General features: G+C 38.7%; 1 protein-coding gene across 11 annotated transcripts in view; it reads right to left on the reverse strand.

Moving 5' to 3' along the window:
* Positions 1 to 18,606, reverse strand: part of ST3GAL3 (ST3 beta-galactoside alpha-2,3-sialyltransferase 3) — a 187,305-nt gene that overhangs the window by 115,300 nt on the left and 53,399 nt on the right. For 10 of the 11 annotated variants that reach the window (XM_059853992.1, XM_059853997.1, XM_059853991.1 and 7 more), the window contains one exon: positions 12,585 to 12,627. The exons of the other annotated variant lie outside the window; for it this stretch is intronic. In XM_059853992.1, coding sequence (XP_059709975.1) covers positions 12,585 to 12,627 — 43 coding nt within the window. The remainder of the gene's footprint in view (positions 1 to 12,584; positions 12,628 to 18,606) is intronic. 11 annotated transcript variants of the gene reach the window in all.

An 18,606-nucleotide genomic window follows, 5' to 3' on the forward strand; every position in this document is an offset into this window, starting at 1 on the left:
GCACAAACACACTGAAAGGGCTTCCACACACCAAAAAGTCATGAGGATCCTACTTCCTTACTAAATTCCATTCCTAGTTTTTGCAGTAGTAGAAAGTAGACCACTAGGCAGAAGAAGTAATTTCAGATTAGCCCCAGCCATGCTAAATACATAAACATCTTAAGAAATACAGCTGTAAGTGATTTCTCTATCAGAAAGGACTATCTCATTGTACCATCCCTTATAGTTCCAAGGACCAAGAACTCTGCCTGGAGCTTCTCAATTAACAACCTTTTATCAACACTTAAAAAAGTGTCAGGATTCTTGTGGAAAAAAGAACTAAAAGCTTTCAAGGTAGACAGTTTTTATTTGTTTAAGTAAGTAAATAAAGAAACAAAATCCTGAGGCTAACAAAAAACAGATTTAAAGGATGAAGATAAGAAATGCAACCAAAGTCCATGGCACATTTTGTATGTGACCTCATGCTGCATACTCCTCCAAGATTGAGTAATATCCCTGATCTCCCAGTTTCCTTGGGTTTCTGTAAACTTTCCCTTAAAAAAAAAAAAAAAAAAATCTGTTTTGGTTACATCTTACCTTCAAGACTAGTAGCCCAGAGAAAAAGCAGAATTGTGTTCAAATAGACACAGATGAGCAAAGAAAACAGTCCTTTTCAGGATAGCTTGTGTTTTTAAAGAAACATGGAAAAGAAAAAACAACTGGCTAGAATACCAATTATTAGACTAAACAAAAGCATGAAATCCAGAAACTTTATTTTCACAGAAGGCAGCTGTTTACCAAAGAAAAAAAAAATGAAGATGACTGCTCCCTGAGTTTTTGATTATTTACTTATCTTTGGACAAAAAACATATAACTCAATGATGAAGTAACTTGCTGACAATCAACACAATTCCCCAATGTATATTACTAGACTTTTATCTATTCTAGTTTCCGTAAGTCCAAAATTACTGGATTTCCATCCTCAGTGATAAGTATCAGCATTCTGGTTTTACAGATAGGAGACAAGGATAACCTAATGGAGGATAACCACACTGTTTGGAGATGGGATGTGTTAGGACTCAGTAGCCAATAAAAACTCTCTCAGCAGTCAGATAGGATTCCTAGCTCAACTTCCTTTTCAAGAACCTTCTAAAGAATGTCTGTTTGTCCAAAACCAGAAATTAGAGTGCATCCTGATACTAGGCTATGTACTCTCAAAGCCTGCAGAAACTAAACGCTGGGATTAGCTGCTTAAATGCCTCTAAAAAACCACTGTTGGTGAAATGGCCATACAAAAATGATGCAACTACAAGCACAACACGAAATAAAATGTTCACCTATTAGATCAATTTTTGCCAAACAAAGGAATGAAGGAAGATAAATTGCAGCATCATAATTTTGTTGCTGTAATCCATAAATCTTCCTCACCAACCCTCATTCTTTGTTATAGGCAATGCTTTCTTTAGACAGGGAACAAGGTTTTTCTACTTGTAGTATAATGAACTCAGCAGTGTAGGTCCAGAAGAGACAAACAAGTGCTAAAGAGATGAGAACAAATAATTCAATCCAATTAGAATCCAGGAATCCTCTGCTCAAACTAACAGGAATCAGCACATCTGAAAACAAAGAAAACTTCCCCAAAGCCTATAGCTGTGGGGGGAAAAAAAGGTGACCTAAGAATTCCTGGAGCAGCATAGCCAAAATTACAGTTGTATGTCTGTGGATAATACACTTTAGTAGATATGAGTGTCAAAATCCAGTGCTTAGCAGCTCTAAATGCTAGATAAGAACATCAGTCACACTGAGGTTTTAATCACTAAATCTTCCTTGAGAAAAATGCAGTTCATTTAATTGTAAAGTGCACCAGGCGATGGACTCAGCATTTTGCTAGGTGTAGAGCACAGCAGAATAACATGGAATATGTCAACCGTGATTTATTATTCACTATTTCCCATATCATTGACACATCAATCAAAATTACCTTGAAGATAGTAAAACAGACAAAAGGAAGCACTTGTAAAACACACAGTTAATAAGCAGATTTCTCCACATCAGTATGTTACAGACACCAGATACATAAATGGGATCAAAAGCTATTAAAAGATTTAACAACATCCCTAACCTGGGAACCCTAAAGCTTCCCCCCTCTGAAGCTGGAGAGCAGACCCTGGAGCAAGGAAGTGTCACAATTGTGTATTTTTCTCCTTCCCTAAACTAGGGGAGCATTTTGAGACAGGATATGGGAGCAGGTGAGTCTTTGGTCTGGCCATTTTTATTTTCCAAAAGAAGTTCAAGCCTTTCTGTTGCAGCAGCAGATCTATTGCACAGACAGCTGGAAGACACCAAACCTTAGGGAATGAACTCCACTTGGAAAGATCTCTCTCAGGAACTGACAGAGATGGAAATCTAACACGAACACTTCACAACATCCTCCCTTTTCAGTTTCTTCAGTAACTTTCCAGGGCTAAGGGTGATAAAAGCTGCCCTTTAAACTCTTCTTTGGAAGGTCTGGACAGCCTGGGAAAACATAACAACTAAACTCCTCTAAACAAAAGAAAAAGCCAACTTGATATGGTCAGGGTGCTTCCCCCCCTTTCCAGATTGGACTGAAATTCAGAGAAAAAAAACACTGGTCGGTGAATAAAGTGCTCTAGATGGCATGCAGAGGTGACCTCACAATTGGGGAATGTGGTTTAACAGTAGTATTACAAAATGCTGTATATAGCCATGAGGGTTTGAATATTCCTCACTCCTCTTTCTGAAGCATTAGTCCAAAAAAGGCTGTCTCCACTGACCTATATTAGAGACAGATGTCAGGAATTCAAGCAGGCATCAATTAATCTAGTAAGTACCACACTGAAACCCTAAGAAGAACAATGCTACGGGAGGAAAAATGCTTCCTCCAGAAACTTTGCTGTAAATACAGAGCACAACCCTGTCCTGGAAGAACCCTTGCAGTTCTGTGAAGGCACTGTGACTAAAAGTGCCCTCACAAAACTAAACAAAATCCAAACTGCTTTAGTGAAAATAGATAATAGCAGCAACCTTTAACAGTAAGAACAGCTGCAGAATGACTAAGATCAAAAAAGCCCTGCTGTTTACTCCATGCATTGTTCTAGTGAATGTTCTTCTGCTAAGATAAATGCCTTTTTTTTTTTTTTTCCTTCCTTGGCTTCAAAGAGCAGCTGCTTGTCTGAAAAGGCTGCCCAACCAACTGCCCAAAATGCCATAGGTAAGCACCATGAGTCAGAGAACTCAATAAAGTTTGTCTCAAAGAACTGTGAATAGTCCAATTAATCAGACTGTCCTTCATCTTGTATCATCATAACTCCACGGAACACCAGCCCTACTTCAGGTGGTTATTCATGGCTCTGAGACAGAGAGAGAGAGAGAGAGAGAGAGAGAGAGAGAGAGAGAAAGATGTTTTTTCCAAATTGTTTGGTGAACAGGCTAAAGAAAAGCTCCAAGGCTGAGATATAGGTTTCCCTTGTAAACAGGACAAATCCTATCCTCTTCTTGTTAATTCACCAAAATAGCAACACTTGACAAAATCATCTGAGCCAAGTACCAAGATGTTAAAACACAGCTTTGACTCCTGTACAGATCAAGAGTCCCTGACTGAAACAGTCCAGTGACATAACAACCTTTGGGAATTTCTGCCTTTAACAACATAAAAAAGGGTCACTAAAAGAAGATGAAAGGGGACAGGAGGAAGGCACCTGACATTTTGCAGCTCTACAGGACACCACTCACAGTTTTGAGGTCTTCAAGATTAACTCTTTTAAGGAGCCAGGGAGAAGATATTTCTAAGTAGGAATTTAGAAGTCTTAAATCAACCAGAATTATCCAAACACATTCAATATGGAAATTAAAAACACTGTTTGTTGGCTTTTCAGTTTATTCTTTGATGAGTTGGAACAGATTGCATGGCAGACAAGGCAGGAACAGTACATACATGTTTTCTGTTTTCTGTCCCTCCCTTTGTGGTCCTGATTCTGATTTCTTAGAGCAGGAGTGGGGCTGCAAGCTAGAGTTAGCAGTAGCATTTCTGCCTGTTTTAATTTCTGCTGTGAACTGGGAATGAATCACATGAGTTTCTCTGTAATGTTAGAGTAAAAAGTATTTCATTAAAATTAATTTGCCTGGTTTTCTCAATAGCAAATACAGAAAACCTCACCTCAGCCTCATAATTTAATTGAAACACCCATAACCTCAAAAACATCTTACAGCAACAGCTGCTATATGACTCCTTCCCCAATGTGTCACATCAGACACTGCTGCCATTAACCTTCCTGCTGCAAAGTAGCCCTCATCATGTTTTGTTTACTGCAATGGGCATCACACACCATCACCTCTTCCACCAGTCCTAGTCAGGTCTGGGGAGCTATGGACTGGACTCTCCAGTGCAGATTTCTCAAGGATGCCAGCAGCAAGATCACGCTTCCTGAAGGAAAAAGCACATCCTTAATTTATCAATCTAATCAAAACTAACCTTGTCCTTCAGTCCTAGAACAACTAAAATAAAGAGGTCTTTACTCATCACAACTTAGTACCAGGTTTCCAGTCTTAAGACTGGGAACAGAACAAGTAAAATACAATATCTCTTGGATTATATTTAACAGGGTTCCTTCAGTCTCCTTCATTCCTCTCTTCTGCTAGACAGTTCTCAAGCACAACAATAAGGCTTCTTCCATTCTCGCAGCATTATAAGATATTGTTTTCTTACCTAACAGGGGCTAATCACAACTGGTAAAAGTAGGTCTTGGTTTTACTGTCCTTCCTCAGCATGCAAGAAGTCTGTATGTGTTTGTTCCAGTAAGCTCTTTCCTGCCTTGATGACCTACTACATACTCTAAAATTTATGTATGGCAATCTTTGCAGAATGAGGCAGACAGCAAAGCTTTGATGTCTCTGGTCACATGATAGCAATGCAGAAGACAAAATTAGAGGCAGACTGAGTATGCTAAGTTGTCTTTTTCCATACACTCCCTTTAGAAAACCTCCTCAGAGCCAGCTTATAAATTAAGGGCTGACAACTGAGCTGTGTGTGGATACCAGAGCAAGTGTGCTCTTCAGAGTAAGTGACAAGATTCACAGGAAGGCTTGATAAAATAGATAATGTTCACCTTTGGAATACACTTGATTCCCATTCAATCATCTGATGAGGGTTCCCTACAACATTTCCAAGAGAACACAAAAGGGAAGTAGGTTTCCCTCTGGAGGTGGAACGTTGCTGACCTTGCAGGCAGGCACAGAAGGGTTGATGCTTGGTGATCACACACACATCTCCAGGATTTTCAAGAGAGGAAGCTCTTGCATCAGTTTAAGGATAAGTTCATAACTGCTTTGATTCAATATAGGCAGCAACAAATCACCTGCTTCCACAATGTGTACTGATGCTTTGCTCTTTATGACCAAGATCAAGAATAAAATGATGAATGCCAGTGTTTTAACATAATTTTCTACCAAAACCAAAATCTCTTTAACTGAAGTTTTGGGAATAACCATTGCTTGGATAGCCCAATTCATTCAATTTTTTTAAAGTTATTTAGGAAACAAGAAGGTCTTTCTTGGAAGATATTTTGTCTCTGAGTTTTAGAACAGATTTCTGAAGGAAGAATATGAAGTGTAGCTTTTAATGCACTCTTCTCTCAAGAAAACAAAGGAACATGATGACCTCCATGCCATTTATGAGCTGTTAGATAGTTCCTGAAGAGAATTTTGCTACTAAATCAAATTTAGCTTTCTGTGAATGCAACAACTGTAAAAAATGTTGCAGGAACAACAATAATAGAAATTTGTAGTAGAACAACAATAGTAGAAATTTGTAACTTGTCATAACCATATCTAATCCCAGAAAACAAACAAACAAACATGTAATTAGGTTGATGCTACTTGTGGTGAAGAGCTACAAGCAAAGTAGGCATTCCACCTTACACATAAAAAGGGGGAATAAAGAATTAAGATTTCCCAGTTTTATGCAACTCATCCGGCTGGTCAGAAGAACACAAAATGTACAAGCTTAGTCCTAAAATGAACATATAAAGCAAGAATCAATCTTACACATAGCAGGCACCTTCAGGAATAGTCACATGAAGAACAAGCCCATCTTAAAAAGGTGTTCATTTTTTAGTGAGCACAATAACTGGAACTATTGGTATTGTTTCTTTTTTCTCTGTGGAAATTCATATTAGCAAATGTGCTATTGATCACAAAATCAAAAATGGGTTGAAAAGCTTATGAGTCATTCCCTTTTGCTTTTAAAATATTTGTACTTCAACTTTCTGCCAAGGATATGGAGAACCCCTAGTGTTTGAAGATTTATTAATAATCTCTTGTAGTCCAAAAAGTCCTCTGCTACTTCTTCAGAAATTCTTTCAAGACTCTTATCCAGACATACCAATTCTAAAGCACATAAACTTCGGTATCTACTGCTTGAAATTTTATTGTTGATATAAAGGAGAGCATTTTTTCCCCTCATCCAAGCTGAAAAAAACTCTGCATTTACTGCACACTTCTACCTTTTCTATAAATACATTATCACTGTCTCCCCTTATGCTCTCAATAAAACTATTTTTCCATGAGCATTTCTTTCTTATGAAATTGAACTTTTGGGGCAAACAGTATAAAACTGCTCTAAACAATGCCCAGCCATTCATATTTCTTGCTTTACATGGTTTTCCCACATGGTTTGATTTATAATTACTTCCAGCTTCAGGAAACTGGCCCTTTTAAAGGCACCAAACATAAGTTCTTGACTTTGTTTGCACTTAACAAATCAAGCAATGAATCAATTCTATCTAAGCTGCCAGCAATTCTGCATTCTACAATTTTTATCTTCTTCTTCATCAACTGAGACTGCATCTAACACAAGAATCCCAAAGTTACATAATAAAGACTCACTTAAGAAATCCTTATCAGAATGCCAAAGGATCAAAATTGAAACAAACTGAAATGAATTAAGAAGAGCAAAACAAAACCAGTGATGGCAGTTACATCCCACCCAAATGTGGGAGAGGTTCCATGGATGAACAATAACCAGCCAGGTAACTGAATTGCTATAAATAGCTTGGGTTAATTTTCTTAACAATTTCAACTGTTCAAACAATTAGTACAGAATGGAAGAGATTAGGTAGAAGGAGATGAAATAAAAATCTGAAATGAAAGAGAAATAAATAACCAATTGCCAGAAAAATACCAGTGTCATAAAGCATGCTAAGCCCTTAAATAATCTTTCAAAAAAGCATCAGGAGACTCTTCATGTGATGGTCAGAATCCTTTCATTTAGCCTGTGAGAGACACTCTTAGTCTTGGACAGGACAGGATATCATTGGACTTCTCACTTCTTTTCTTTTGTCCCTCATTCAGGATTGCAGGAATACAAAAAGACAATTAAAAAAAAAAAAAAAAAACAAAAACCCAGAGCAGAAAGAAATCCCACAGCACCAGGCATGGGGAAAGTCCAGCATTCCAACACGTTTACTGCTTATTTTTACAGTGTTTAATGGCAAAGTACCACACAAAGACACAAACAGTTTCAAAGCAGCCTCCCAGCCTCAAAAGAAAATGAGGGGAAGGGGCTCTGTTTCAGTTCTTCATTATTAAAGCTCTGAAGTAAAGAAATTTCAACAAACATAAGTAACCCAATCTGTGTGTTTCCCTAGCCCCAACTCCCTCCATTTTTATGTTCTTTTCAAAGTCTAGATCAAGTTTCATTTGAGTTTGCAGAGTGAAGGTTGTTATTCCTGGCTTGCCCCCCCACGACACAATTTCTTTGTCTTTTCTTTTTAACACAAAGTTGAAATCATCATGAATATTCAAAAAAATCTTTGCACCTTCCCAATCTATTCTATAATAATGAAGAAATATGTAAATATACAACATTACAAAATTTCTAGCTAAACACAAAGGCTATTGGAAAAAATATTCCTCATTTTAGTTAAGTTCTGCCTAAAGATTCCCAAAGTACACAATATAAAATATATACCAATATAAAACATATACCATATAGTTAATAGAGTGTACTCAAATAATACATTATATTATGTTATTGTGATCTTATAACCATTTTTGCAATTGAGAGGGGCAACAACTTTTTTTTCCTATTCCTACCTTGAAAGAAAATGAGAAGACCCCCTGTTTTAAGTGCAAAATGATTCCATGAAGCTCACATGTATCTCCTAACATTTGTTAAACTTTATGAGGGACTGGTTCTTCCCCACTCAAAGTCAAACCCTGGGAAGATTTTTCCATCAGTCATCAGCTGAGATTTTGACATCCACAGTTTCGAACTGACTATGGCAGAAGGTGAAAAGACCTACCAAGTTCCTAAGGGGAACTTTTCTCTGTTTAGAGGCATCAAACCCCCAATGTACCTGCTGAAGTCCCTATGAAAGTAGTTTCTGAAGGATGAGTTTGAAAGAGGGGCAGGAGCAGTCACTAAGCTTCCATCCCTCTGAGGAAATGACACGCCAGGAGAGCAGGAAGGAAAGGTGGCACAGAAGCACAATGCAAGGGAGAAGCCCCCAAATCACATGGGTTACAAAAAGGGAACTTTTCATATGCTCAACACAAGGGAACCTACACTTGCAATCTGCCAAGGCAGACTCAAAGCAGTCATTAAGGTGACTAAACCAAGCATTCAGAGAGTACTAAGTAACAGAAGAATGACAATACAACCTTCAGCTTGGCCCACTTAATAAGCATTAAATACAGTCTATAATTAACTCCACGTTCACAATCCTCCTTTGGAAATCTCATTTAATTCAATGCAAACATGGATTCTGCTTGGGGAATGATTCAGAATTTGTAGTGAATGAGACTCTTGTTTCTAAGACCTGGCAAGTCTCAAAGAACTACTACAATATAAATATTTAATAATAACAAAAGCATGCAACTCCTTGCCAAGCACAGATGTTAGAAGTGACTGCAAATCTTGGCGTTTGGTGGCACCCAGTAATCCACTGGCTGAGTCACTAAATTGATTGATAGCCTTAAGTTGTTCAGGAAGTATTGCCCCCCCCGAGAATTAAAATCTGTGAGTTGTATCAAAGTTTTTGTGTAAGTGTTTTTCTCTACACAACCAGCAAATGTTATTCTTACAGGTTTTAAAAAGATTCCTGCTGCTTGGGAAAACTCTTTAGCAGGGAGAAACAGAGGCAACTGGCCTGTTTCTATACTTAGTGCATATTTTGTTTTGATATTCTAATTCTGGTAATGATGTTATGGTTATTAAAATCATAAGTAAAAGATAAATTCCTCTTGCAACAGATCTTTTTCACTAACCTGGTCCTAAGGAGACTTTGGTCTTGTTTTGACTAAGGGAACAACTCATTCATAAACTGCCTTGTCTATGGAAGTCCTCAGCTTTCCATTTACCCTGTGTGTCATTAACAATCCCCACCTAGATACCATCCTGCCCTTTAAAAACTGTTAGACTTTCTAAAGAAGAGCTTTCCCAGGCTCAGGCACCAGAAAGGAAACATCTTCCACCTTAATATTCTTCTTTCCAACAAGACTGGCCAGAAGCTGCCATTTCCATGAAGCCTCCATACAGCACCTCTAAAAGTGGCCAACCCCTCACAGGTGAGATTGCTGTCCATGCCAGCCTCCCTAATTACAGCCAGGCATTTATCAGCTCCCACAGAAAACACTACTCAAGTGCTTCTGACAGAATTCCTTCCAAAGTGAACAAATCTGGTTCCATTAGCATTTCCATGAATTCAGGGAGAACAAAACCATTACATTCCTGTAACCACAGCAGACTGTACTATATCTGAATAACAGCCCTGGACAGCTGCAGGGTAGAGGACATTAAAGAAGCAATGCACAAAAAACCCTAAAGATGCAAAGGCAAATAGACACATTACTACTTACTTATGTCAAATGTTCTCCTTTGTATGACATCCAAAATGCAAGTCAGAGCACTTAAGGTGTAATGCAGATCTACCTTTGTAGAAAATGTTAGTCTTATGGGCCATTAGTTTCCATGACATAACTGACACAGCCAGCAACAGGATTTGAGCAAATGAGAGATTAAGAAAAAAAATCCAAATAAAACTAATTGTTGCCCTAAGTGCTCCAAGTCACACAAGATTCTCACATGCTGTCAATGAAGTGAACCCTATAAAGTTATGATTTATGGCAAGATTCCACCAGAGCAATTATATCACAACAACAGACACAATTCAATTATTTCTGCCAATAAAGTCATCAGTGCAGAACATATTACCCCTTTCAACTCAAAGCATTTTTTTTAACCAGAAAGTGCTTCTATGATGGTACTATCTTGACTCAGTCACAGTATTTTGAACCACTAAGTCACACTGAATTCAGTCTGTACTCAGAAATTTGGTACCACAAAATTTCTGACCAACAAAGGTGAACTTGTAGAATGGTAGCTAAGTCCTCTACACTATCAGACATTTTTCTTCCCAAATTTATTTCCTACATTTTACGGTATTTTCAGCCATTTTCTGTCTTCCATGCTATTAAAAAGAAAAAAACCCAAAAAATCCAGAATAATTCAGGCCAGAAGTTAAGTCTGCAGGTCATCAGCTCTATTCTCAAAGCAGGTTCAGCTTTAATTTTACAGAAGAAACAAATCACAAAAAAAGAGAAAAGAAAAAAAAACCATAAAGAAACACCTAACAAAGCTGCAGTTAAAAAAAGTTATTTCACCTACATACAGTACTTGCTTTCTTTTTCCTTAAGGTAACTTGTAGTATTTATTTTAATCATGCTGATTTTGTTACAACTCTTTTTAAAAGCTAACTCTAGGACTTTGAAAAATAAACATGCATACTTAGAGTATATATTTTTAAGTAGTCAACAAAATCTTTTTTTAATCAAACAAATGGAGAGTTTATAATGGGTAGGTTTTAAGAAAATAAATCAGTGCTCTGGAAGCCCTCTACCAGGTAAAAACCTCACTTGGCCTCATGCTGAAGAACAAGAAAAAGCAGACTGTGCCTTGGAGTGCTGTAATCAAACAGGTAAGTCAGCAAAGAAGGGGAAAAAGAATGGAACAGAGGCCTGAGGGGAAGGAAGACTCAAGGGGATTTGCTAAAAGCAAAATGAAAAGGACAGTGCAAGCAGAAGGAGAAGGAAAAGGAAGACTGAAGCAGTGGTTTGGTTGGAGCACAGACTGGGATGACAACTGTGTGGACAGTCAGCGGGCGTGATTGGACGTTACAAAATACACAGAAATAGCCTGGCAATAAACAATCAGTCTAGTTAAAAAGCTAAAAAACATTTTCCCTCTCCAACACCCAGACATTCACTCCAAGGTTACTTTACCCACTTCACAAATTTGGATTCATCTTTTTGCTTTGACTTCTACATGTATAAATTGAAGGTAATGTATCGTGTGAATCTCATCCCACAGGATTGTATGGGTACACACACTCTTGTCCCTGAATCACTAGGATGTCCCAACACAGAAAATTTAACAAAGAAAATGCGTAAATATGCCACCAGCACAGGCTCCAGACAGCATGCAACAAAAACTGCGTGGAACACTACATTAAAGAGAGCAGAAAGAAACCTTGAGCTATTCATGCAGTCAACACTAGCCTTCCTGACCACTGAATGAGATACAGAGCCTTTGGAGGAAAATTAATAAACAAATAATCAACATTCCTTCTTTCTCATATGCATTCTGCAATCTTTTTGCCATATGTTACTATAACTGAGTTTATGTACCCAGCTGCTTCTGCAAAAGAAGTTCCTACCAAGAGACTTTCTCATCTCCTGCAGTTCCCAACACACTTAGGAGCTTTTATTCCATTATGGAAGCTCACAGGCTGCTCATCATCATCACTAAACTGAATTGTTTCACCCTATAGGTACAATGATATCTTCAAAACATTAAGAATGGGGCTTATATTGACATGACACGCTGTGCAGGGGATGTAGTCTCAAGTCATCCAAAGCCACGAGATTGGTTCTGGCCCTTTTAAGTAGAAGGCTTTTAGTAGTATTTTTGCTCCCAATACCAAAAAATTCTGTCAGGTTGCTGACCCCAGAAACAGGGTGGCTACTGACCCCTAGTGTTCAGCAACCCAGGCTGAACTCGACTGATTAAGGCAAAAAGCATGAGAAGCATCCTCGTCTTTCAGCACTGCAGCGTCCTTCTGACATAGCAAGAGGTCCCTGCCTTGTGCTGAGGTTCTTTCCACTCTATTTCATCAACAGAAATAGTAATAACCATTTTTAAAGGAACAAGTAGGAAGGAAATATAAACTCCTAAGCATCCCAGCAAATTGTAGATTCACATTTCTTCAGCTTTCACATCTGTAATTCATTTTTCATTTGTAAGGTTAAGAGAAGGATATCTAGAGCACACTGATAGTCGTGGCTTCAAGTAGGTATTTATAGACTCTTGATCAGTTATTAAGGAATTAATGACAGTGAACCACAACCCAAGCTGGCCTGCAAAGCCTAGTGCAAGGAAAGGAGCTGTAATTGCCAGGTTGCTGCAGGACTTGGCTGCCCCAGGAAGAAGTGTAGAGTCTAGTGAGCCAGCTGCCCAGGTGACATAAAAGTTGCTTACAACAGAAAGCTGCAACTACAGAAATGAAGGAGAATCCTACTGTTCTACTTACAATTTTGAGTCCAGGTTCAGGAGAAAGCCAAGTTTGTCATATTCTGGAAAACAAAAGCAAAGGACACAATATAACAAGCTGCAAGAGTCTCCTCTGCAAAAGGCACCAAAACCAAACAGCACAAGTCCTTATAGCAGCTGTTAATACAGATTATTGTTACTCCAAGGTATTCCTAAAGTAACATTTCTCAATCCACAGGAAATACCACAGCAAGAGAACACATGGGTAACCATTAATTCAGAAATCACTAGAATTAAGCAAGCTATCCAGAGTGATAAAAAGTATTACTGAAACCACTTATGCAGTGATAAACAAAGCTTTCCTGCTTGCTGTACAAATAATCTTGACACTAAACTGTATGAAAAACATTCCTCCTAAGTTCTGATGTGCAGAGCTTTGAAATTTTTCTTTATTCCTTGTCTATTCCAACCCACAACTTCATAATCAACCAGTTCTTCTTCAAGAGAAAAAATTTTTGCCACTCATGGTGGCAAAAATGCTTCAAATTCAGGTGTTCAGCAGGAAACTGCAAAGTCAGTTTATGCCATGAACAGGGGACACCTACAGAAACAAAATCACTCAGAACATCTGTAACTCATATACAAAATAAGCTTTTCATTCAGCATCTCTGAATATATTGTAATCTTGTAAATCAAACACTGGATACAAAAAACTATTAGAATTCACATGAGATACACAAGGAAAAGGTGCAGTGTTCTTCTTGCACTGGGTTAAGCTCCGGGGCTTCCTCACACTGAGGACCTCTGGGTCTCACAGTTATACAATTAAAAAAAATACAGAGAAGTAAAAGATAACCCAGTCAGAGAATAAAAGAAACAACAAGAAAAAAAAATTCTCATAAAATTTTAGAAAGACCTCATTGGAAATACAGGATTACTTTTCTCATGAGACACCCCTAGAATTTCTGGGGCAGTAGTTTACCTCTGAAGATCACGAGCTTTTCACTCTCATTTACCGGCATAACAGTCATGCCTAAACATGTACCTCAGACACAATGACTGCACCAGATAGGTCAATGTAAACTGTGCCATTTGTTTCAATCCCATTAAGATTTAATTCCTGAGCCAAGGGAAGTATTCTATTTGACATCACTTAGGTAACAGAAGCTGTAGAACACGTGCACGCTTGATATTGGCACATACTGTCTGTTCCCTGCCAGCACCCGAGTGCCACCCACCATCCCCACTCCACCTGTGCATCTCTCCTCCACTCTTCACATACTGACAGTTCTGTTTCCCCCATGTGCTGCTTTTCTCATAATTTCTTCCCAGTTTATTCCTCCCTCAAGAAATTATGTCCTGTACAACCTCACCTCCTCCGCCAGTAGGATTGTGCATAGGAGGGTATCCACTCCATAAAAAGAAACATGCCTTCAATTTTTATTAACCCTTCTGACTCCCAAAACTAACATCTGTACTAAGCAAACAACCACAAAGATTTTTTTTAATAACTCTTTTTTAAAATTCATCTATAGCCACTGACCCATCTGTCATCAGTCTTATCTCATTCAAACCAACATTGCTTTCTTCCCAACAGGAAATACAAAAAGAGGAAATGCAATAAGAGATACATCACCTCATAACTACAACAATATTCTGGACTTTCTATTAACTCAGCACTTCATCAGCTTTGCAACCAAAGCACTAGAACACAGCCATGAGCTAAACACTAAGGACAGATCTCCACTGAAATGTTTCACGAGATTTATCTTCTGTTTGTCACAACTGTTTCACCTTCCCTAGGCTTTAAGTTTTCATGTTCACTGAAATTACTTTGCACTACCTTGCAACAGGCACTTCCAAAAACAAGTATTACAAAACAAAACAACATTTCTGGTTTCAAGCCAGATGCAGGGGTATGTACTTGATTTTCAGTAGGGTGCAAGTACAGTTTCAGGCTGTAACATCAAACCAGAAACATCCACGCCCCTTCCTCTTGTTGGCAGGCGAGATATGCAAGCGACTGCAGGCAGAGAAATGCTGCCCTCACCATGGGCCATCTCACCCTCATGGGCACTTCTGGAAGTCAGCATTACTATTAGCTTGGATATCAATCTCTATCACATGCTGTTTCCCCAGGAAAGACACTAGGACCCTCCAAAATTACAGATTCAAAGTTATCTTATTTTTTAGCAAAAATTGGAGTCTTGCTACAGACTTCCAGTGTCATTTAGCTGTATCACTACAAATACAGGGGCCAAAAGTCTGCCCACATGCTGGCTGGAAGTGGCCTGGATTCACAAAAGACAGATAAAGTCCTAAATATCTGAAGAAAGCCAAACACACAGAGCCCAGCTGCAGGAAAAGGCAATCCTTGTCTAGAGTTATTGTCCAAATTAAAACAAGATGAAACACAGATCCACACAATCAAAGCACAACTGAATTTAAAACACAGTTTGGTCAGGGTGTGACAATTACAGGAGAGGAACTGAACTGATCACACAGCTCACAGCTCAAGAAAGGGGCAGTCCATTCCTACCTCTTCCTCCACTGAAAATAGAGGTGGCAATAGCCTGCCTTGTCACTCATGCCACCTCTCAGCGCCCTTACAGGTTGTCTCCTCCTCCCATAACCTTAGTTTAAAGCCTTACTCACCAAGTTATCCACTTGATTTACAGAAATATTTCTCCTCTTTCTCATGTAGTGGGATAAAGAAGTGCTGGAATATTAGAGAAAATAGAACAAAATAGAGAGAATAAGGCAAAAAGACTTCTCCACCAAAAAATCAGCTTGGACCAGCTGGCCATGTTAAGTGTGGTTTGATGTTGGCCTCCACCAACATCCTCATGATGATCCTCCCCCAGCACCCCAATCATTAGGGGGTGTCTGCACTGAGGGACAATGCAGAGCCACTCACAGGTACAATCTGGAGAACTCCCTTCACATTTAAGCATGTTGGTAGGTCTGATCCAGCCCAGGCCATGTCTGACCCACCCATTTCCAGACCAGACACTTCTATGGCTCTGTGGCACAGGATCTGCTTTTAAAGCAAAGATGAGTAAAGCTAATGAAGAACTTAGTTTGCATCCCCCGGAAGAACATCATGGAGTAATCTGAACGAGACTTCATATTATCAGCCCACAGAAGACTGAAAGGCCCATGAAAGATAAAAGTAACATTATCAGAAGAGCACAAGCCCTTCTAAAGATCACAATCACCTGTGCTAAGGACCTACAGCTCTCAGCTGACAATGTGGTACAGCAGTGCACAGAAGCACAGAAATGAACAAAGATGGGAAATGAAGTTTCATCATGCACCATCTTGCATCATAAGACCAAGAAGTCATCTTAGGTCAAAACCAGGAAGATCAGAACTGAATAAGAATCTAAGAACTGACAACTATTTCATAATAAAGCATGTAATTGGGATTACATGAACAGAAATAGAGCCAAGCATAGCAATTTCTATAAATTATGCAAATCCTGTGCCAAATTCAACATTGGCATTAGCATGGAAATTTTTCCAAAGAATCCAACAGAAATCCTGCTACCAGGCTGCAAGTGAGAGATGCATTGTCTCATGTCTGAGAACTCCATGCAGCCCACCCAGGAAGCCATAAAGTCCAGTGCACAGTATCTAGCAAGTATTCAAGTTGCCTCTGGTATCTGCAGCCAATATAGCTATAAAGAAGCAAAATGGGAGAAATTTTCCCTTTGTGCTACTAATCTGAAATCAACAATCCAGGAATTAACTTGGCATAGTGCTTTTATCCTTTCAAACTACCTGTAACCAATTTCACTGATACTAACCCTTGAGCAGTAACTCTTTTAGCACAGTACAAATAACTCAGAAGCACAGTACAAATAACTGCCTACAGAAAGAGAAAATTAAACTTTTTTTTTTTTTAAAGACAGGCTATATGCAGTTCTAGCTCTGTGTTTAACTGGTAATTGCAAGTACAGGAGGGAAGGCAGAAGATTCACTTTTGCTATTTTATACAAAATGTTTGTGTTTGTCAAAGAAATCAGTATGATTCTCAAGAGACAGAAGTCCTGTCAAGGATACTCAGACCACCCTGATACATTTCATCCTGTCCAGGGCAGTTTGGTCTCTGCAGAACTGAGGATCCATATAAGCCAAGCCCTGGTCACTATTCACATGCAAGTTCTACATCTGCAGCAAAGGCACAAGTAAAAAAACTTATTCTGCAATGAAAAAGGCCAAACACATCACATTCACCTTGGACTAAGAAAACACATATGGACAGTTATAAAAGTTCAGCTGATGTAAAATAATTCTGCTAGAACTTGAGAGACAATAAAGAATTAATGAAAAAAAAGTCATGCTAAATGGATCAGCTGAAAAGGACAAAAGAAAGCTTTTACTGCAGGGTTAAAAAAATAGCAGTCAGGACTACTGAGCAACAATCAAAGTACTGGATAAACAAAGACTTAATGTTACATCCTTTCCTTAGGATTTTCACTTTAACCTCTTCAGTCATGGAATTTACTGATGAAAATATTATCTTCTATTTAAATAACCAGGGAATAAAAAAGACTGCAAAGGCAAGTTCAGAAGTGGCACAGCTGAGACCACCCGAGCTTCTCAGCACAGCCCTGTATGGCCTGCATGCAACTTTGTGTTTCAGTCTCTTCCTCACCCCCACTCAAGCTTCTGCATACACATTTACCAACCTTTTTCTCCATGTTGCCAAGTGACACGAAGAAAAACACCAAGAAAACTCGTTAGACAAAGCCCAGTCCCTGGTGTCTTTCCCTGCTCTGTAACAATCACAGCAGCAGAAGTGACACCTGTAAAGCTAAGTGCTCAGCCCTTGCAGCCCAGCACCAGTAGCTTACCTCACCAATCTACATCTACACATCCTAATAAAACTATAGCAACCTCCAATGGTAGAAAAACAACTGACTGCTTGAAGCTGAACTTAGGAAAGACTCTGATAGGAAGATGAAAAATTTCCTCCTATGATCTGCATATGCCCTTTCACTTTTCCCAGGAAGTCATCTGTTTCAAGCCAGACTACAGCCTTGGTTAAACAGTTGTTCCATTTACTGCCATGAGCCCACTTGGTAAATGGAGTTAATGCTGCCCTACTGAGTCTCCCAACATACTCTTTATTCTATAAATTGTATCATATTTCCTAATAAAAGTCAAGAACAATATTAACAAAACAGTAATCTATATTGGCTTTTAGTGACTTACAAGATGTGCTGATTTGATGCAGAGATGTCACATGAGAGAGAAAAATCACATTGAAACACTTTTAATTTGAGGCATTCATTAAGCCACTTCTTGACATTTGCACCTCAAATCATTCACAGCTGTATTTTCAACTGGAGGAATGGAGCATTAATAAGAAGACAGATGATGATACTGAACACACTGGCAAAGTCACATAAGGACTACAAAACTGCTTCATGACAGTCACTGGCAAAGATTCAAGCAGCTCCCACAGTCTACACTCAGAAAAACCGAGAATGAAGTATAACTTCATTAATCAAAAATGAAAAGGAAAAAGCATTTCTGCAGAAAAAAGCCACTAAAACCAGCAGAGAAAATGCATGCATTCCCTTTTTTCTTTCTGCCTTACAGAAATGAAGAAATATACAGCATATTAAGTTCACCTCTCCTTTCACATCATTATCACATAATGCTAAGACAGAAATGCAATTTGGGTGAAAAACTCCAACATGCTAGAACCACATCAGCTCCAAACATTAATTAAAAGTTGCTTTCCTCAAACTAAGAACACCTAAAGTTAATTACCACTGACCTGAAAATCCAGAAAATATCAGAGTGTGAAACTGTAGACATTTGTACTATCAGAGATTGAGAAATCAAACAAACATCTGCAAGTCACCAATGTTTTTTTCTTATGCTAGGAATCTATCACTACCCTACCCATTTGATACCTCATTCAGTTGCATTTCTATTCCTGGCCTCCATCCATACCACTCTCCATCCAAAACAGAGGCAAGCAGTCACTAAATTCACTCAGGAGTTGTATTTGGTAGGACAGACACAGCGTTTTTCTCATCCTTCAC

The sequence above is a fragment of the Haemorhous mexicanus genome, chromosome 9 (genome assembly GCF_027477595.1).
Source record: "Haemorhous mexicanus isolate bHaeMex1 chromosome 9, bHaeMex1.pri, whole genome shotgun sequence".
Classification (NCBI taxonomy): domain Eukaryota; kingdom Metazoa; phylum Chordata; class Aves; order Passeriformes; family Fringillidae; genus Haemorhous; species Haemorhous mexicanus.